The sequence below is a fragment of the Elephantulus edwardii genome, unplaced genomic scaffold, assembly GCF_000299155.1.
Source record: "Elephantulus edwardii isolate Elephantulus edwardi_28Jun2011 unplaced genomic scaffold, EleEdw1.0 scaffold00371, whole genome shotgun sequence".
Taxonomy (NCBI): domain Eukaryota; kingdom Metazoa; phylum Chordata; class Mammalia; order Macroscelidea; family Macroscelididae; genus Elephantulus; species Elephantulus edwardii.
In genome coordinates, this window is record NW_006400121.1 from 529,300 (window position 1) to 551,736 (window position 22,437).

At 36.1% G+C, this 22,437-nt stretch overlaps 1 protein-coding gene across 1 annotated transcript in view; it reads right to left on the reverse strand.

Moving 5' to 3' along the window:
- The window catches only part of NEK1 (NIMA-related kinase 1), a 229,495-nt gene that overhangs the window by 55,740 nt on the left and 151,318 nt on the right, over positions 1 to 22,437 (reverse strand). The window contains exons 21-25 of the mRNA XM_006902136.1: positions 20,298 to 20,429; positions 17,204 to 17,266; positions 16,893 to 17,121; positions 9,927 to 10,079; positions 5,055 to 5,231 (exon numbers count right to left, since the gene is read on the reverse strand). Coding sequence (XP_006902198.1) covers positions 5,055 to 5,231; positions 9,927 to 10,079; positions 16,893 to 17,121; positions 17,204 to 17,266; positions 20,298 to 20,429 — 754 coding nt within the window. The remainder of the gene's footprint in view (positions 1 to 5,054; positions 5,232 to 9,926; positions 10,080 to 16,892; positions 17,122 to 17,203; positions 17,267 to 20,297; positions 20,430 to 22,437) is intronic.

A 22,437-nucleotide genomic window follows, 5' to 3' on the forward strand; every position in this document is an offset into this window, starting at 1 on the left:
GTCACAGGCTTCAGCATCACAGCAACCACGAGTTACCTCTGTACAGCAACGCACAGACCAGTGCTATACCACCTAGAAGAACGTTTGACAGGAGAACAATTTGAACCTAGCCGAAGGCCACAGATGAAAATCACCCACCTTCGGCTTGGTAGCATAATTTCCTTTCCACTAGGCCAATGTAGCTCTTTGTCGTTGTCATTGTTATTATTGTTTGATGCCATCGAGTCGTAGACGACTCATAGCAACCTTATGAACGAACAGCCTGAGCACTGTTCGTACTCTTATATTAGACAATAAAAAACCCAGAAAAACAGATCCATTGCTCTCAAATTGATTTGGATACATGAATAATCTCTTAGTTTTCAAGACTGTATTTTGTTTTTACCAAATTTTTATTGGTTTGCATACAATTATTGATATACATTGTGTTTCATACAATCTCTCATTCAACTGCATTTTGCTCATGCATATTGGGGGTAGATTCATGAAAGCATGTAAGCCAGCTACTTCATGCTTTATGCCTTAATATGTCCATTTTGTTATTTTTAGGTGCCATCGAGTCAAGTATGACTCATAACAACCCTATGAACAACAGATCTGAACCCTGTTGTATTTTCTGTGTCATCTTCACACTCTCTGACACTGTGTCCATCCTCCTGGTCAAGGGTCTCCCTCTTCTTCACCAAGATTCTACCTTTCTGAGCAACATCTCTCTCTTCCATGAAAAGCCTTTCCTATAAACATGCCCAAAGTATGTGAGATGAAGCCCCATCAGCTTTGCCTTCAAAGAGCACTCTAGCTGTACTCTCTCCAATATATATTTGTGGATTCTTTTGGCTGTCCATAGCATGTTCAGTGCTCTTCTCCAACACCACAGTTCAAACGTATCAATTCTTCTGTCATCCTTATTCTTTACCCAGTTCTCAGATGCATATCAAAGGATCAGAAAGACCATCGCCTGAATCAGATGCACCTTAATCCTCAAAATTACATCAGTACTCCTCAATGATTTGGAGAAGTCCTTAATTTCAGACCTTCCCAGTGCCATATGACTCCTGATTTCCTGACTGCTAGTACCAAGGGTGTTAACTGTGGGTCCAAGAAAGACAAAGTTATTGATAGTTTCAATCTTATTTCCATCTATCATGACCTTGTCTATTGCTCCAGTGGTAAGAAACTTTTTCTTGACATTGAGATGCAATCCATATCACAGGCTGCATTTTTTTAATCTTCTGCAACAAGTGCTTCAAGTCTTCCTCACTTTAAACAAGCAAGGATGTGTTATCTACATAACACAGGTTATTGATGAGTCTCCCTCCGATTTTGATGCCACATTCCTCTTCATAGTGTCCAACTTCTCGAATAATCTGCTCAGCATACAGACTGAATAGGTATGGAAAGAGACTACAACCCTGACACATTCCTTTTTTTCCATTGTAAACTATGTAGTGTTTCCTTGCGCTGTTTACAGAACAGCCTCCTGGTTCAGGTATAGGTTTTGCATGAGCACAGTCAAGTGTTCTAACATTCTCATTCTTCTCAATGTTAGCCATAACTTGTTGTGATCTACACAGTCCAATGTCTTTACATAGTTTATTACAAATAGACATTCTTCTGGTATTATTTTCAGCCAGGATCCACTGACATTTGCGATGATATCCCCAGTGCCACAGCCTCTTCTCTCCAAATCCAGCTGGAATTTCTGGCAGTTCCCTATCTATGTACTGCTCTAGCCAATTTTTAATGATCTTCAGCAGTGTTTTGCTTGCATGTGCTATTAACGATATTGTTCAATAGTTTCCACACTCTGTTGGATTACCTTTCTTGGGAATGGAACAAATACGGATCTCTTCGAGTCACTTGGTCAGATAGCTGTCCTCCAAACTTCCTAGCATTGACTGGTGAGCATGTCCAGGACTGTATTTGTTAGTTGCAACATTACAATTGGTTTAACATCTATTTCTAGTGCTTTATTTCCATCAGTGGAGCCTGAATTTCTTCCTTACCATTGACTTTTGTTCATAAAGTAATTCCTGAAATACTTCTGTGTCAACAAATTTTTCTTGGTACAGTGCATCTGTGTATTCCATTCATCTTCGTTTGATGCTTTGTGGATCATTCAATATATTGCCCATAGTATTTTTCAGTATCATGACACAAAGCTTAAATTTGTTTTTCTGTTCCAGCTCTCTGCACATTCCATTATAATATTATGCTTTGTCTTCTTAAGCTGCCCTTTGAAAGCTTCTATTTAGTTCTTTTACTTAGACAAGTTTCCCCTTTGTTTTAGCTTCTTGACAAACTAGTGGAATTTTTAGAGTCCCCTGAGACATCCATTTAGGTTTTTCTTTCTCCTCTGTCTTTGTACTGGCCTTTTGTTTTCTTCATGGACGAGATCCTTGCTATCACCCCATAATTAAACTAGTCTTCAATCATTGGTATTCAGTGCTTCAAACCAATTCTTAAGATGATCTTGAAATTCAGATGGAATAGATTCAAGATCATATCTCAATTGTTGTGGACTTATTTTAATTTTCTTTGGCTCAATTTGAACTTGCTCATGAGGAACTGATGGTCTGACCCACAGTACACCCCAGACCTAGTTTTGAGCACCAGTATTGAGCTTCTCCAAAAATTTCCTTCCACAGATATAGTCAATCAGATTCCTATGCAGGTCATCAGGTGAGGTCCATGTGTAAATCGCCTTTTGTGTTTTTAAAAAAAATTATATATGCAATGAATAATCTCTGAAAAGACAAATCCATTCATTTTATTTACAACTTTATTTCTATCACTAAGATCACATTTTCCAACTACTATTTCTTCTTCACTATTTCCAACTTTTGCATTCCAGTTACCAATTATCATTAACCTCTTATTTCGAACCTCTTGTTTTAAGTAGTTGCATTCTGGAAAGTAGGCTACTTTTATTTAATTAAAAATGAAGTGGAAGGTGTTTCGTACTTTTGTTTTCAGTAACAATCAAGTGTAAGCTGTTTGGTCATTTTGATTTAATTAACCATCAGTTGTGGGCTAGAAGCATCTTGTTTAAACCAATTAGGAACTGGTAGATGGGTCTTTGTAATTAAAAATTGGTTTGTGCAGGCCCTCTGGGGCCTGGTGTGAAGATTAATTTGCTCTAAGAGTTACAGACTAAATTGTCAGTTTGTTGTGTGGGGAGCGGGGGAAGACATTGTTGTAACTGGTACAGCACTTATCAGTCAGTTAACAGTAGTGACATAACTTGTCAGTTACTGTGATATTGAAAGTTATGCCACTGGTGTGTCAAACACCTCAAGGGTTGCCCATGGTGGACAGATTTTAGGAGAGCTCTCAGATAAAGACAGACTGGGAAGTAGGATTGGCCACCCCCTTCTTCAACAATGGACCTTTGAAAATTCTATGAAGAGTAGAGGATTATGGATTGGTATAGCAGTAGTGGTAGAGCTCAAATTGTAAGTCATTTGAAATGAGGAAAAATAATGATAAACATGGGTAAATAACGAACATGGAATGTACATAGTTTGAATGTTGGAAAACTAAATTTTGGAAAATGAAATGGAAGGATGAAACATTTCCATACTAGGTTTTAGTGAGTCTACCTTTGGCCACTTTGAATCAGATAATCATACAGTATACTATGTAGGGAATTAAAAACAGATGAAGAATGGTGTTGCATTCATAGTTACAAAGTGCATTTCAAGTTCTATCCTGAAGTACAATGTTGTGAGTGAGAGGATATTATCCATTTGCATCCAAGGAAGATCCCTTACTATGACTAATAATCAAACATCTGCTCCTACATCTAGAATCAAAGAGGAAAAAACTGTAAACTTTTACTAAATCTTGCAGTCCCAAATTGACCAGACATTCAATCAAGATGCATTAATTCCCATTTTAGACAGTAAATTTCTGATCTGCCTATCCACATCAAACCAGTACTCCAAGGGAAGAACATATGCCTTTGCTGAAGAAGATTCTGTTCACTGTGGAAACTCAGAGCATCTGCATCCACAAGCACATTCCAGTCCAGAGCAAGCCATGATGTTTCAGGAATCCAGACCACCTCATGCTATTGGGTTGGCAAAGCATGCAACTTCTTATCACTAAGCCATCTGAGCTTTCTCTAATACTTAAATAAGTATTTATTGCTTCCTTAATAAGTCTAAGACTTACTTATTACAGTTTTAATAAGTAAGACTATAAGTAGTGAATTATAGGTTGTTATACGCAACACAAAGAGCTCTGATGGCACAGTAGGTTAACTGTTGGACTGTTAACTTAAAGGCTGGCAGTTTGAACCCAGCAGCCTCTTCCTATTAAGATTTACAATTTTCGAAATGCATGGAAGGTGATCATGAGTCAAAATACTAGGAAGACAATGCTGGTATTTTGGACACTATGTAGGTAGGTTGATTCTCTTTCCTTGCATTTAGGATGGAATTATGATTGTCTTGACCAATGACGTATGACAGAAGTGATGCCATATAAGTACTGAAGTTAGATTTTAACAAAACTGGAAGTTTCTACCTTGATGGTTAGAAGAAGCTTGAGTAAACAAGAAAAAAGTTAAACTACCCTATGGCAAAGTCTTAAAACTAAAATGAACAGTAGTGAATGTAGCTCAGTAGGCTCACTTTAGCTCTGCCAAGATGTCAAAGTGGGTGTGTGTGTGTGTTTTGAATCTTTCTTACCACACTATTTGCCAGGTGAGTGTCACTAGGTGACCACAAACAAAAGTGTAAGACTACTAAAAATCACATTTGCTATGACTTGAATCAAATACTAAAAATCACATTTGCTATGACTTGAATCAAACCTTGACATAAAGCCATGAAATATCTTAAACACTAAGTTTTGGGAGGTGATTTTTAGATGCAGCAATAAAAACCAGGAGTAGATATTAAAAGTATAAAAATATTTAACCTGATTTGAGCTGGATCACCTCAATATTTATAAAATTTGATGATTTATTTTTATAGAGTTCTGTTTATATAGAAAAAATTAAAGCATTTTAAACCACGTATAAGTCATATTGGCCCATTAAAACATACCATCCAAATTTCCTTCTGGTTTCAATGATCTCTGTGGAGATATGTCCCTAAACTTTGGACTTGGAATCTCAATAGGAGGAGAATCAATAGTAGTTGCATTTATTTCAAGTGTGACACATTGTTCTTTTTCTTCTCCGATGATTAATGGTTTACTTTTTTCTTCATTTGGAGAAATCGCTGTTAAAACAAAATATGAAGAATTATGCTATGTTTTTAAAATGACTTGAACTTTACTTTTACTTATTATGCTGGCATTTAGAGCATTACAATCCAAAGAGAAAGCTATAGATTCGGAGAAAAATTTTGGAAATGCTATTTTTTTTTGTTATGAGTTTAATATAAGAATATATAAAGAACATTACAACTTAACAATAAAGATGACAAATACTCTAATTTAAAAAAAAAAAACCCAACAAAGAAAATTATCACCGAAGTTAAAACAGAATAAGACCAAAAAAGTACATACAAAAACACTCAATGTCATTAAATCACAAAAATCAAACCAGCTACCTTTGGTACTGGCAGTTGGTGACCATGTTTTATGAAGTGGAACTGTTTGCTCTCTAAGCTTTTCAATGATTTTGATCTTTAAGGAAGTCATTTACCAGGTCTTTCTTCCAAGCTATCTCTGGGTGGTTTCACACTCCTAATATCTTAGTCCTAAGTGCTTATTGCTTGTGCTACCCAGGGATTTCTTAATAGATTTCTTCAAAATCACTACTTCAAGGATAGCTATGATCAAAAAGGCAAGGGGGGGGGGAAGTTACTGACAAGGCTGTGAGGAAATTGGACCCTTAGCCATTTCCAGTGGAAAGACAAAGTTACAAAGCTGTTGGAGAAAAGAGTTTGATAGTGCCTCAAAAATGCAATCATAGGATTTCCATATGACCTAGCAACCTCAAACCTAGGACTATAACCCAAAGAATTCAAAGTAGGAAGAAAACTAGGAATCTATTAGAAAATAAGTGTAAGACAACAGAAATAAGACTAAATGGCTAAAGAATTGGAAGACAATAATCAAAACAGTTCTTATATAGTAAATTATTTAATACACAAAACGATGTTTGGTAATAGTGCTTTCATTCTATATATGGAAAACTCAGCTCTCAGAGGAACATGCCCATGGTTGTTGAAGAAGTGCAGAGCCAGAATGTGAACTATAGTTTATTCTCTATAACATCAAGCAGGCATCACAAACACATTAATTATATCTTTGTCTTTGTGTATCAAGTCTTCTTCATCTTTAGTCTACCTCAAAACCAACATGTTCTCTTTGTGGCTTCCACAGAGTAAAGCTTCCTTTTATGAGGCACCATGAATTTTGGCTATAACATCTCATGGACTTTCCTATATGTATCTATTCCCTTCATGATAAGAAGTGTAACTTTTTTGTTTTAAAAATTCCTATCTAAAGCATCTATTTTTAAATAAGTAGAGTCAGGAAAATTTTAAAAGAAGATGTTAAATCTGGGAATTTCTTCTTAACTATAGAAGAAAAACCATTTAAATATCTCTGCTTACATCTGAACTTATGTGTATTTTCATTTTTGCCTTTTTCATATAATACTGTAATTTGTTTTTCTTTTTTTCTATCCTCTGTCAGCAAGAATGATTTTTTCTTTTTGTAGGCTTACAACCAAAATACAACAGAGCCTATACCTAATAAATAGTTGATGAATCTAAAAACAAAAGTCATCTATTATTTCTTTCTTCTAATTCAAAGTAAACAGATTATTAATGGAGTGTGAAGAGGTCTATTTCATGCTGAATAAATATTATTATACATCAAAATGTTTATACTTGATAAAAAATTTATATAAGAGAAATAAGAACGTAATGTTTTATAGACAGTGTCAATCAGTTCTTTTTGATACAGTGATTCTGTGTATTCCCTCCACATTCTCCTAATACTTTCTGGGTCATTTCATATATTGCCCATAGCATCTTTAAATATTGTGACTCGAAGTTTAAATTTGCTTTTTAGTTTTCTCAGCTTGAGAAATACAGAGCGAGTTTTTCCCTTCTGATTCTCCAATTCCAGCTTTCTGCACATTCCATTGTAATACTTTTCTTTGTTCTCTTGAACTGCCATTTGATATCCTCTATCCAGCTCTTTTACTTTGGCATGTTTTCCCTTTTAATCTGTATGTTGAGCAAATTACTCGAGAAATGGGACTCTATGAAGAGCAGTGTAGCATCAGGACTGGAGGGAGACTCAAATAACCTGTGTTATGCAGATGACACAATCTTGCTTACTGAAAGAGAGGAGGACTTGAAGCACTTGTTGCAGGTCAAAGAATGCAGCCTGTGGTGTGGATTCCATTTCATTGTCAAGAAAACAAAGATTCTTTCCACTGGACCAACAGGCCACATCATGATTGGTAGAGAAGAGATTGAAACTGTCAACAACTTCATCTTACTTGGATCCACAATTAATGCCCTTGGTACCAGCAGTCAGGAAATAAGGAGACACACCACACTGGGAAAACCTGCAGTTGGGGACTTCTCCAAATTACTGAGTGATGTCCTTTTGAGGACTACGATGCATCTGATACAGGTAACGCTCTTTCTGATCACTTGCTATGCACCTGAGAACTGGACAAAGAATAAGGATGACAGAAGAATTGATGTCTTTGAGCTGTGGTGTTGGAGAAGAGCACCGAACATCCTATGGATGGTCAAAAGAACAAAGAAATATGTCTTTCAGAGGATTCAGCTAGAGTGCTCTTTGGAGGAAAGAATGATACAGCTTTGCCTCACATACTTTGGGCATGTTGCTAAAAGGGGCTATTCCTTGGAGAGGGACATGATAAAGGGTGGAAGTTTGGCGAAGGAAAGAGGAAGATCCTCAACCAGGTGGATTGACACAGGGACTGTTCCAATGGGCTCTAGTGTGTCAGGAAGTACAAAGATGGAATATGATAGAACAGGGTTCAGATCTGTTATTCAAAGGGTCATTATGAGTTGTACTTGACTTGACGGCACCTAACAATAACAACAATAAAACCAATAGCTCTCTTGAGCATGGATACATGTAGACTTTTCTGACTACAAAATAATCTGAAATTTATTTCAGTATTTCTGAAAATACTTTTTAGTCTGGCAACATTTCTATACTTCATAAATAAGAAATTTTGATAAAAAACTCAGACAAGAATGTTAATTTATTAACTCTCATTTTTTCACTAACTCTTTTATTTTTTTTTTACTTATTGACATGTAAGTGCACAACTTCTTAACATAAAAGAACACACAAGTTAGTTACAAATACACACACTTTCTGTTAGGGGCCTCTTCCCACAAAATTATATGTATGTTATAATTTAAACTGGCTTTTTGCCTTTGCTATTATAGAAGATGTGGGAAGCATTGGATTCTGGAGGGTGGGATGTTTTGTGTTGGCTGAGGGTCAGGTGTGGACTGTTTTTATTTTGTTCACAATTGTGTGTGAGCCAATTTTACTTGCTAGATTTAGCTAACAATGAACTGTGGGCCGAAGCAGCTTGTTTAGAATCAATAGGACCTGGTGGAGGGTCTTGGTATTTAAAAGTCGGTTGTGCCCTTGGGCTTGGTGTTAATTGTGTTTGGAACTTACTGGTGTTTGGGACTAACACCGGTACAGAACTGGGTTGTCAATCTGCTGTACTGACATAATGTGGGGTTGCTGTGATGCTAAACACCGTGTCATTGTGTACCCATGGTGGACAGTGTTTGGTGGAGCTCCCAGACTAAGACAGGCTTGGAAGCAGAAGTGGCATCCACAACATGCCTCAGCAAACTCTATGAACTTAGGGAAATGATGACAGTTATAGAACAGGGATCAGGCCTTTTGTTCATAGCGTCGCTATGAATCGTGTTTTGACGTGACAGCACTTAACCACAACATTATTATAGAAGAAACTGGAATAATTAATGGCTAAGAGATTTACCCTTAAGAAGGAAAGAGCAACCTAGTTTTTTCAGTTCAATAGCCCCTGTACAGTTCATTTTGCTGGCTAACTGTAAGCATCTGGTTTGGTTTTTTTTTTTTTTTGGAACATGTGAAGAGCCTCACCTCCTTTGTTACTTTTCGTCCAGCTTTGAATATGAGTATCCTCCTAAGCTTTAAGAAGAGATAGAGAAAGATGTAGAAAGAAAAAGAGAGAGCATGCAGAGTGACATATTAAAACCTAGGCCCAACTCCCAAAATGCAAAAACTATTTTCTACTTCCTCATCATCTAAATAAACTACCAAGTCTCAAAACACTGATTTTATATATGGACAGTCTTCTTCATGAATAGCAAACATAGCCCAAAAAACCAAATCCACAGTCATTGCCTCAATTCTGACTGGCAACCTGTTAGAACAGAATAGAACTGCCCTGTTGGGTTTCCAAGTCTGTAATCTACAGAAACAAACTAGCACATTTTAGTTTTCTTTATCAAAAGGAACTATATAATACCATAATCCAAAGACTCATAGATAATGTTTCTCTCCTGCTTCACTGTAACTCAACTTCTCCTATTAAGAAATATGTTTGTCATATCAACTAATGATAATTGTAGTTAATCTAATTCCTGAATCCACTATTCATTTCACTGGATTGTTCCTCTATCTTTCTTCATTTAATACATTTTCTACTTTTCAGACTCTCCTCACAGACATTTTCTCTGTTGTTTCAGATAGCTTCCAGATCAAATGAGGTAAAATCTCAAGATCACCCACTAAAAACAATTTACAAAAGAATACGAACATTGTCCATCTAAAAAGAATATATAAAACAAAATTATAATATCTTATAAATAATTCACTTAAAATAGAAACACCTTTCCACAAACTCTATTTTTTAATCACTAATTTCTAGTATAGAAAAATAAGTGGTCTTTGCTTACCACTTCTAACAGTCATGCTTTCCAAAAGTTCTGTCTGAAGTTGTAGTTCAGCTTCTCCAAGTATCTTCAGAACAGAATCTGTAGGACTTTTGCCCCAAACTTTTCTTGGAGATCCACCAGGATCTAATTTAATAACCTCTCCAACTGTGTTTTCTATTAGAAAAAGAGAAAAATAATTTTCAATGATGGAACATAAAAATACTGTGTTATAAAGCTTGGACTCTGTCCTCAAATGAATGCTTCATGAGAAAACGTTTGTCTCACAAAGAGCATATATATGATAATGCTTGAAATAAAACAGTCATAACTAGCCATAAGAACGAAGTCTATAATTTCCCTTTTTAGGAGAATATGAAACAAACCATGTCTTTATAAATTTAATTTTAAAAAACAAAACATATTGAAAAAGCAGAAAAAGTATTTCTAAGTAAATATATTTTATCACCTAACTTATACTTCTGTCTGACAACAATTTTAGTTAAACCATAGTAATAAAATTTAGCAAACCAAAATCAGAAAATGACCACTCAAGTTTGAAATATTCATATCTTTAGAACATTTTATAATAATATGTGAAGTATACAGCTACCAAGCCATAATAAATAAAATATAACATCAGATGTTAAGGTATACAAGTTATACAAACTTTCAATGGTATCATAAAAAATATTGCTATTAATCTATTGCAACTCACCGAAATGCTACAATATAGGTAGAACTTCCCAACAGAAACTGTCAACTATGCCTTTTACAGAGGTAGACTACCACATCTTTCACCTGTTGGGTGATTGGTGAGTTTTAACTACATAACATAATAGACATGAACGAAAGTTTATGTGTTATTTCTCTGGCAGAGAATGTATGTAATTCAGTAGGTAATAATCCATTTTGAACAGATAAAATGATTAGTAATGGCGAATTTTCAAGTTCCTTTGCTTGCAGAAAGTGAAGACAACTTGAAGCCCTTATTGTAGAAGATCAAAGACTATCTAGTCTTCAATATAGGTTACATCCCAACATCAAGAAAACAAAAATTCTCACCACTTGAACAATAAACACCACCATGAAAGATGGAGAAAAGAATGAAGTTGTTTCATTTTACATGGATCTACAATCAATACTCTTGAAAGCAGCAGTCAAGAAATCAAAACCCATGTTATACTGAGGATATCTGCTGTCAAGGCTTCTCCAATGTTCTAAAGAGCAAGGATGTTAGCTTAAAGATTAAGGTGCATCTGATTCAATCCATGGGATTTTCAACCACTTCTATGTTTTTAAAGTTGGACAATGAAGATCAGGAAGATCAGAGAAGAATTGGTTCATTTAAACTATGGTGTTAGCAAAGAGTACTAAATGTATCATGAAATGCCAAAATACCAAACAAATCTGTCTGGAAGAAGACAGGAGTGTTCCTTAAAGGCAAGGATGGTAAAACTTCATCTCACTTACTTTGGGCATATTTTCAGGTGTAACCAGTCCTTGAAGAGAGACATCATGGTAGGAAAGGTTGAATTTTAGAAAAGACAGACTCTTAAGGAGATGATTTGACACAGTCACTACCATCATGATCCTAGGTAGGAAAGAGATCATGAGGACAGTGCAGAATATGGCAAAGTTTAGATCTTTTGTTCATAGTTACTATAAATTGTGGTCAACAGTACATAACAACATTAGTGGAGAACTAAAAGTGGACCTCTTGCGGCCTACTAGATAGAAAGTTGTACTGTGAACAAAAAGGTAGGCAGATCAAATATAATAACTGCTTCTAGGGACAAAGATAGGCAATCTCCTCTGATGCCATTTATATCTTCTGAAAACCCAATGGAGGGTCAGCTATGAGTCTCTTCTGACTCTACAGCAATGAGCCTGAGTGTTCTGACTTAATGAGGAAATAAGAATGGCAGTTCTGGTGGTCTGTTGGTAAGAAACTATGTTGTAATCTCAAAGGCCCATGGTTCAAATACACCAGCTGCTCTGCAGGATGTTGTTGTTAAGTGTTATTGAGTCATAGGCACCTCATAGCGACCCTATCAACAAAAGTCCTCAACACTTGTGTGACTTTCGTCCTTTCTCCAGGTTCAAAGGGTTTCTGGAGGCAAGCTATTATGGAAGTGGATGCCACTCCTGCTTCCAAGCTTGTTTTAATCAGGGAGCACCACCAAACACTGTCTGCCATGGCAACCATTATCTCATTTGACACATCAGTGTCACAGCGTTCAGCATCACAGCAACCACAACATACCTCTGTACGGTAAGTGGACACACCAGGGCCATCTGACCTTTGACTTGGTAGCTCTGCAGGATAAGGATGTGCAATCTCCTCTTGTTTGATTTACTGCCTTGGAAAATCTGCTGGATGGTAAACTATGGTTTAGTTCTGATTCTACAGTACTTAACAACTTAAAAAGAAGGATGGGACAAGAAGAAGGGGTGCTTAGCAATTCCTCTCCTGATTTCCAGACTGCTGGTACTGAGGGTGTTGACTGTGGATCTAAGTAAGAGGAAATCATTGACAGTTTAAATTCTTTCTCATCTTTCAAGTTGTTGCCTATTGATCCATTGGTAAGGACCTTCATTTTCTTGTTATTGATACATAATCCAGACTGAAGGCTGCAGTCTTTGATCTTCTGCAGCAAGCATTTCAGCACCTTCTCACTTTCAGCAAACAAAGTTATGTCATCTGCAGAACATGGGTTTTAATGAGTCCATACTCAGTAGAAAATTCAAATATTCTACAGTTCTTCTTGTATTGTTTTTGTACCTTTGCACTGTTCAGTACACAGTTCTAGAAAGAGTAGTCATATCCTCCCTCAACTGAATTTATTCTCTCTACATCAAAGGAATATAAGTCAGGTTTTGTTATTATCTGGGAATTCCATTATTCTCCTTTTCTTTAAGCAATTTCCCCCGACTGGATTTGTCAACATCTTTGTTGAGCATCAACTGAATATGAAGAACAGGTCTGACTCTTGGTTCTATTTTTCAACCATCTTTTTTAAAATGTGTTGCTCCTTCTTGTTGTTGTTAGGTGTTGTGGGGTAAATTAATGTTCTCAGTGACTGTGAACAACAGATCTGAACCTTGCTCTATCCTCCAGCATCCTCATGTTCTCTGGTGTACTTGAGTCCATTTTTTCAGTTACTTTGTCAATCCATCATCATAAAGATGAAGGGAATACAGAGAGTCACTGTACCAAAAAGAACTGGCTGGTACTAAAATATGTCAGGAAGTACCATATCATTAAGATCCAAGGGTAATGAAGGAAATTAAAGCTGCACTGAAGGCATTTCTAAAAATAAGGCCTCAGGAACCGAGGTGATAACAATTGACATATTTCAAAAGACAGATACAGCCCTTACCAGTCTACGCCAAGAAATTTGGAGAATAGCTGCCTGACCAACAGACTAGATTGTTGTTGCTGTTGTTGTTGTTATGTACCAGTCACCTGCGACACAGTGACCTTTTTACAACAGCCCAAAACCCTGCTCTACCCTTTGCCAATCTTATTGTCTCTGATACACCTATTCCCATTACTCTAGTCATTGAACCAAATCATCCCATCAAAAGTCTTCTTCTCTTGCACTGTCCCTCCATTCTTCCAAGAATGAAGTACCTCTCCAAGGATTGATAGCGCCTTGCAACAAGTCCAAAGTATTTCAGACGGAGCTTCAGAATCCTTGTCTCCAAGGAGCAGCTTGATCTCACCCTCTCCAGGACAAATTTATTTGTGCTCTTAGCAGTCCATGGTAATTCAATACTCTTCTCCAGCACCACAGCTCAAAGGCATCAATTCTCCTTTTATCATCCCTAGTCAATGTCCAGCTTTCTGATGAATAGCAAGTAATTGCAAAGAAAATGGCTTGTATCAGCTGCACTTTGGTGTCCAGACTGACAATGTTGCTCTTAAGTACTTTGGAGAGGTCTCTCACAGCAGACTTTCCCAGTGCAATTCGTCTTTTCATTTCCTGGCTGCTGGTACCATGAGTGTTGATTGTAGAGCCAAGTAAACTGAGGCCGTTAACAATTTCAGTCTCTTCACCATCTATCATGACACTGCCAATCGGCCTGGTGGTGAGAATCTTTGTTTTCTTAACGTTGAGCTTCAATTCATATAGAAGGCTGCAGTCCTTGACCTTCTGCAGCAAGCACTTCAGGTCCTTTGTGAGGCTGCTTCAAGAACCAGAAGTTTAATTAAGTTGTACACAGAATTGATATACACTGCAGTTAACCTGCCACTTGGGCCCAACTATGCCAGAGATATTAAGGATGGTAGAGGATAGGACAGTGTTCAGATCAGTTGTTGTTCATAGAGTTGTTATGAGCTGTATTAGACTCGATAACACCTTAAAACCACCACCATAGAAAAGGTCTTAAAAGCACTGGAAGAAACAAGATCCAGAGTTTATACTGTACCAAAATAGTTCCTATTCCCATCAGACATAAAAGAAAATCTTATAATTTACCAGACATCAGAAGGCTTTCCAGTTCAATTAGATCTATCTACTAATGCTGTGCAAATCATTAAAGAAGGGGAACTTTAAAGAAGAATGAATCATAAGATTCAGAGACTCATCCACAGCCTATTTTATCAACAAACTTTTCAAGAGATGACACAAACTTTTTTCCTGAAAGAGAGAAGGACTTGAGGCACTTGCTGCAGAAAGATAATCAAGGACTACTGCCTTCAATATGGATTATATCTCACCATCAAGAAAACAAAAATCCTCAAAACCAGGGCAATGGGACAGATGGAGGAAATACTAAAAAATAACAATTTGGAATTCTATACTCAGAAAAATATCTTTGCAAAATGAAGATAAAACCTTTAGAGATGTGTAAAAGCTGAAAAAATTAATCACTAATAGAAGCGCAATAATAGAAATGTTAACGGGACTCTACAATACCGACACAGGTTTGGTAAAGCTTTCAGTCAATGAAAATTCTTGCTAGTTAATGTGAAAAGACTCAAAATGAGGGAAGAAACAACTGCAAACATTCATTCATGACTGGAAGACTGAAGTATGAATCTACGAAAACAAAGTCATTAAAAATGGGACACTTAAAGATTAATATCTTAGGCATTACTGAGATGAAAAGGGATAATACTGGCCATTTTGATTCATGCTACCACATGATTTACTAAGAATGACAAAATGAAGAAGAATGGAATTGCATTTATTTTCAAAAAGAGCATTTCAAGAACTATCCTGAGGTACAAGTCTACCAGTGATAGAATACTACTAACCATAAGCATAAAAAGACAACCTGTTATTACAAGTAATATTTAAAATATGCACCAAATATTAAAGCCAAAGATGAAGAAATTGAGGATTTCTACCAACTTCAGCAGTCTGAGATGGATCAAACATGTAATCAACATGTAACAATGGTGACTAGAATATAAAAGTTGAAAACAAACAAGGTGGATGAGAAGTTGAAAAATACGACCTTGCAGACAGAAAATTGGGTCAGAAATAGCTAAATAGAATTTTGTACAACGGTACTTCTATGTAGTTTGTTGCTTCTACCATATTATATTTGAATTAAAATTGTTGCTTTATGGTTTTTCTTATCACTTAATGGAAAAGAGTATATATGAACCATTATTGAACACATACTGTTTAAAATGTGTGTCTGATAAGAAGGTTAAAAAATGTGTAGTGATGAAGAAAGTATAAACAAAAACTCTTTTCACTTTTCTCTAATGTAAGAAGATATTATAAAAAAGTTTATCAAGAACTTACTTAAAACCTTTCTAGTTTAGTCAAACTTGCCTTTTAGAATGTAAGTTCACAGGGCACATATATTTAGTTTTATGGTAGCTATTGTTCCCTGCTGTATCTCTAGTGCCTGGAACAATATATGTAATACACTTGTGGTGCTGGTTATGTGCTGTTGGAACCGATTCACAGGTGACCCTCCAGAAGTTTTTTAGTACCTGGGATGTGGAGCAGGGGGACTGATTAATATATTGAGTACTTAATTATTATTTGCTAAATGAATAAATTATTTAGTTAGATCTTCTTAACATTCTTGCTGAATAAATATCCATGTGACTTACCTGAGAACCAAAGTTCATTACCCTGATTCTTACATAGAGAGTTCTAGTGGCCTAGTGTTTTATTAAAATAAAACTGTATTTTAATATGTACAGAAGCAGCTGTGCAATCATCCCAACGGCACATGGTTAGAATTCATCAGCTGCTCTGTGGGAGATGAATGAGCAATCTCCTTCCTTGTGCTGTACTGCCTCTGAGAGCCTGCTGGAGGATCAGCAATGGGTCTGTTCTGACTCGACGGCACAAAACAATAACAGAATAATCTGATATGGTATGAAGAACAAATACGTATCATGAATTTCCTCTCCAGAGTGCACATTTTCATAATAAAAATCTTTGCTATTCTTAAAAGTAACAGTCTCCTCCATTCCGTTTTACTGTGTGCAGAGACACGTCTCAGTTCCTGTAAGTCTCCTCCTTTAGATAGGCTTATGTTGTTGTTATGTGCCGTTGGGTCGCTTGCGACTCATAGCGACCCTATGTACAACAGCCCTAATCTCTTCTCTGTCCTGTGCCAATTGCACCGTCTCCGACACACACATCCCCATTACCCCAGTCACTGAATCAATCCACCTCATAGGGGGCCTTCCCCTTCTGCGCTGTCCCTCTCCAAGGACCTGACCCTCCTTGCAACATGTCCAAAGTATGTTAGACGGAGCCTTAGAATCCTTGACTCCAAGGAGCAGCCGGTTTGACCCTTTCCAGGATGAATCTATTTGTTTTCGTAGCAGTCCATGGTACCCTCAATACTTTTCTCCAGCACCACAGCTCAAAGGCATCAATTCTCCTTCTATCCTCCTTGGTCATTGTCCAACTCTCTGATGCATAACAAGTGATAGCAAAGAACATGGCAGATAGGCTTATACTTGTGCTAAATCAAAACAGGATATAGTAGTTTTATACACACTTGCAGTGGCAGAGAAGGATGAATCCAATGTTAATTCATCCAGAGGAATCACAAGTTGACCTCCTGCTTCCCACTTCTTACGATCAGATGAAACTGGTTTTTCTCCTTCCCGTTCTTTGGCATCTTCATGAACAATTATCTTACAAGTGTCAGAGCAATGATGATTTCCTTTTTCATCTTCTTGTGCTCTCAGGTTTTGGTTTAATCTACGTAGTATTTCTCGTTTACTCTGAAAGAGTTACAATCTTATTTTAATATGTATATGGATCAAGTAAAATGATTGACAATGAAATTTTGAAAACTGTACTTACTGAAATAGTGCTACAGGTCTTTTGCATTTCTTCTGAGGTTTCCTGGGTATCACCTAAGCTGTCCTTTGAACACAAATAGTTACATAATAATGAATAATGTTCTTTTAAAAGTATTTTCTTTTTTTAAATGTTATACTTGTTACTTTTAAATCAATTTCTTCTTATGAATATTTTTAATCTTTTAAAAGGGTAACACAATTTCTTGCATTACCAGCAAAGAGAAATATTTAAATGTTACCAACTAATAGACACTTTGTAGTGGAAGGGCCAATTCTCAATTTCATACATAGATTACAGATAACAGAACTATTTCTTTCTTCTTAGATCCAATTTTTTGTAATCTTTAGTCAGTGTTACAAATACTTATTAATATACACTTTTAATCAGAAGTAGGGATATTTTTTACATATAAAGTAATTTAAGTGGTATTTAAATTTCATATATATAAATTTGAGGATAGGCTTTTCTCTCTTAAAAAAAGATGCAATGAAAATGAGTTCTGAACCACTGTACTTATAATAAAAAATTTTTGTCTTTTGACTAGTCTAATAAGAATAATCTAGGCCATATGTAATTTTAAATTCTACAAAAATGAGGAAATCAGTAGTTATTTAAAAAGAGTGAAAGCAAAAATATCTAGGCTATGTATACAGTTTATGCAAGAAATATTATCAAAGTTTTAGGTAAGTGATTTCACTAAAAAAAAGTAAAAAGAAAAATAATCTAGTTATATGGATTACCTCAAAATTTGTAAAACTGGACAAAAATACAAAAGCATTTATAGGTCAATTTTAAAAGTAGTGCATATACATGAGACAAAGAACATTTTATCCAGTAAAGCAGTCAGGAATTAGTAGCACTACAACCAGAGAGAAGAACAGCTACTTGAGAAGTAGCTGGGTTCTAGGAAAACAAATCACAGAGTGACATCTGAAGTTGAAGTGAACATGTAGCATATGCAAATTTTTTATCAGAAATAAAGAGACTGAACATATGAAGAAGAAAAGCAGTTTCTTATATGATGTTCTTGAGAATGATCAACAAATTTATGCTGTATCACTAATTTACTATTTAATATAAGCATAAAAATTGGAAACCATTAACTGAACAACTTGGTGTTGCTGTAATGCTGCACACTGTTCCATAGTCTAGTCAGATATCATTATGGTTATGTATGTATGTACAATGTTTGGATGAGCTTCCAGATTGATTTATGCTGGGAAGCAGAAGTGACATCCATTTCCTAAACTAGATGCCTCTGGAAACTCTACAAATGCTCTAAACTCTATAAATGTACAAAAATGATGTTAGTTATAGACTGGAGTTCAGGCCTTTTGTGCAAAGCTTACTCTGAGTAGTATTCGACCTGACAACAGTTAATGAGACTAGTGCTGTTATATCTGGAGGAACACTCTTCCACTTTGTACATCACTCTGGGTCAATGCGCTGTATGAAATAACCTGGGTTTGCTTTGATGCTGAACCTTGTGTCATTGGGGTATCAAATACAAGAATGGTTTCCCAATGTGGACAGTGTTTGGTGGAGCTCCTAGGTGTGGAAGCGGTTTGGAAGCAAGAGGGGCATCCACTTCCTAAACCACGTGCCTCTGGAAACTCTATGAACTTGGAGATATGACGATAGTTATGGAAAGGCATTCGGTTTTTGTTCATCGAGTCATTATGAGTCATGCTCAACTTGATGGCAATCAACAACAACAACTAACTGAAATGATTAAATAAACTTAAAAGGAGTTAGCTGCTGCCATCTGTAGGGCCATTATCCTGGACAAGGTCTCCATTGTTCCTGTGTGGTGTGGCTACTGGGGGAACAAGATTGGCAAGGCTCACACTGTTCCCTACAAGGTGACTGTGCACGGTGGCTCTGTGTTGGTGCATCCGATCCTGCACCCCAATGCACTGGAATCGTCTCAGTCCCTGTGTCCAAGAAGCTGCTGCTGATGGCTTCAATTGATTACTGTTATCCCTCAGCCAGGGGCTGCACAGCTACCCCGGGCAACTTCATCAAAGGTCACCTTTGATACTACCTCCAAGACCTACAGCTACTTGACCCAGATCTCTGGAAAGAGACTCTGTTCACCAAGTCTCCCTACCAGGAATTCATTGACCATCTTTTAAAGACTCATACCAGAGTCTCCTTGCAGAGGACCCAGGCTCCAGCTGTAGCAACCACATAGTGAATTTTGTATAACAAATAAATGAATTAAGTTAAAAAAACAAACAAACAAAACACCTTAAATGAAATGCCACAAATAAAAGATAAGACATCAATGATCAGGAAGTAAGACAATTTGGCTAATGTGTTATGTGTGTTACTAGCCTTTTTTCCCTTCTGTCTGTTGAATGATAGGCTAAATCTCACATGATGATTTCCTTTCTCTGAAACAGTCTTCAAATTTCAGATGGATATTTGATATTATCACATTTAAACTTTTCACTTGTCTATATTTCTTGGCTTTATTATCCATATGGCATGACAGAAATTCAGAAGTAGGAAGTAAAAAGAAATAATTTCTAAATAAAGGGTAATTTCACCAAGTCTCTACAACATGTTACTAACAAAACTTCTAATGTAGTTATTTAAGTACCAAAGAGAACATTTTTTTAAGTCAATGTTTAATATTAGATATGTAATGTCAAAATATGTTCCATTCTTTCAATGCATTCCTATTTATGTTTTTATTTACTCAATATTCTTTTAAAGCAAAAGAGGAGAAAGGGAGTAATTTTAATATATTATTATCATCAAGTGGCATCCACTTCCTAAACAGCATGCCTCTGGAAACTCTGTGAACTTTAATAAATGGTGACGGTTGTGGAAGAGCTTCAGGCCTTCTGTTCAGAGGATTGCTATGAGTCTTGTTCAACTTGACGGCAATCAACAACAACAACAGTTATCATCAAGTAGTCTTAGATATAAATGTTCTTAAAAACAAAGCTTCAATAGTCACAGTAACCACACATATAAATCTTAAAAAAATCTAATAAAATATTTGGATAATACTGTTTCATCAAGCTTAGTTTCTTTTTAAAATAATACATTGACTTTGAGGAGTTTCAAATTTTAGTATACTTACCATACTCACTTCTTTCAAAGCTGAAGTCACTGAAATAATAGGTCTCATCTGTTGTTTTGATGGAGAGCCGGACGTTTCACGCTGCCCCAAAGGTAAAGACAGATCAGAATTCTTGATTTGTTTAGCCACCAATTATCATAAACAATTTTTATTATATAGAATAATTTATATTTGCATGAAGAAATAAAATGGCATATATGAGATATATGTAGACTTAGCTAATACAAACAATTCTTTCATTCTTCAATTATTTATTTAGTAAGACGTTGAGCTGGGTGCTGGGGCAGAGGATTGAATGAGAAAAAATATCTCTTGCCTCACGAATAATTGTATGTCAAATAATTGCATTATCAATGTTGTAAAAAGATCCTGAAAAGCGAGTCTGTCTTCTAAAAAATTCAGTATTAGTTCTCTCATTTTCATTTCACTCCACTATAACATTTGATTGTAAAATCAGATAATTCCATTTTATACCTCTAAAAAGAAATTCTTGGGCAATTTCTAAATCTTTGACCAAGAGATTACTCTTTAAAGTTTTAACACCAATTTCCCAACATAAGAACTTTATTATAAAAATGTCAATATAGATAACTAAGTGAAAAAGGGAATAGAAAGTTTACTTCACTAAAACAATATCCTCATAGTTGCTTTGTTTGTATCTTGTCACTTAAATGCTAAACAATATTAAGGTTCTAAAACTTAAATGAACTAGAATTTATAGTTATGTTAACAGTAACATAAAGGAACTCTTGTGTTTTCACATATAACTAAGCAAAAGTTGCTGCTATGCCACCAGCCACTCTGGAAAATATGGGGAGTCTTTTCTAGGGAGTATTTACAAGCTTTAGGAATCTGATGGAAGACTGCCATGACTCATAACTGACTTGATGGCTGTAACACAGCAGAACCTCTACTCTCTACTTCCACCAATGAGTGAATTACAAGTTCTAGAGAACATGTATTTTCTATGAGAATCCCTATTGTCACTGTGGTTAAAAGACGCAGCTGCCCAGCAAGCTCACTGCAAGGTGGCCTGTCAGTGGTTCTGTGCTGATTACAGCCCTGAAAACTGTCCATGGCAGATCTACTGTCTTCTCTGGGGTCACTACTTGAAAGCAATATCTTGCTTTAGCTTTTGGATACATTTGTTGTTGTTGTTGTTATGTGCTGTCGAGTAGCTTGCGACTCATAGCGACCCTGTGTACAACAGCCGTAAACTCTGCTCTGTCCTGTGCCAATCGCACTGCCTCTGAAACACCCATCCTGATTACCCCAGTCACTGAATCAATCCACCTCATAGAGGATCTGCCCCTATTGTGCTGTCCCACATACAATATTTAGCATCTTCTAAAATAGGTATTAAATTTAGAAGGCTAATATTAAGCCTCCCCAAGTTTCATGTTACACACATACCTATATTTTCTATAACAGAAGACACTAACTTCACTTTAATTCGACAGGTTAGCATTCTTGAAAGATGGTTTTCAAGTAAATTCTTAGAAAATCTAGAGCTTACACTCTAAATATTATGACCTCCAATGGTTAAACTTTGAAACTCTTAAGATGATTATATAACCATCGAGTATATTCAATCAAATACACATATTACAGATTTTGAGGAAACAAAAATAAGTTCCAAATTTGTTCTGAATAGTAGTGTATTAAGGACAAGACTGCCTAAGGTACAAATAGATGTGTCTTAGAAAAAATGCAGCCAGAGAGTCCTTGAAGGCAAGGAAGGTGCCTCGCATACTTTGGACATGTTGCTAGGAGAGGCTATTTCTTAAAGAAGGACATCATGCTTGGAGATGATGAAGGAGAGGAAGACACTCAACCAGGTGGACTGATACTAACTGCAGCAATGGGCCTGAGTGTGTCAGAGACTGAGGTTGGCTCATGATAGGACACGGCTCAGATCTGTTGTTCATAGGTTCACCATGAGTCAAATATAACTTGAGGGCACCTCACAACAACATAAAATTTACCTAGATGATTATTTAAAGAGAAAAATATCATTTGGATACAGATACTCTGATATTTTTATTTAAATCAGTTATCATTTTTTAGCACCACTCAACTATTATATTTATGAACTGTGTTACACTAATTCACTTAGAGAAATTATTTTATAATAATATAA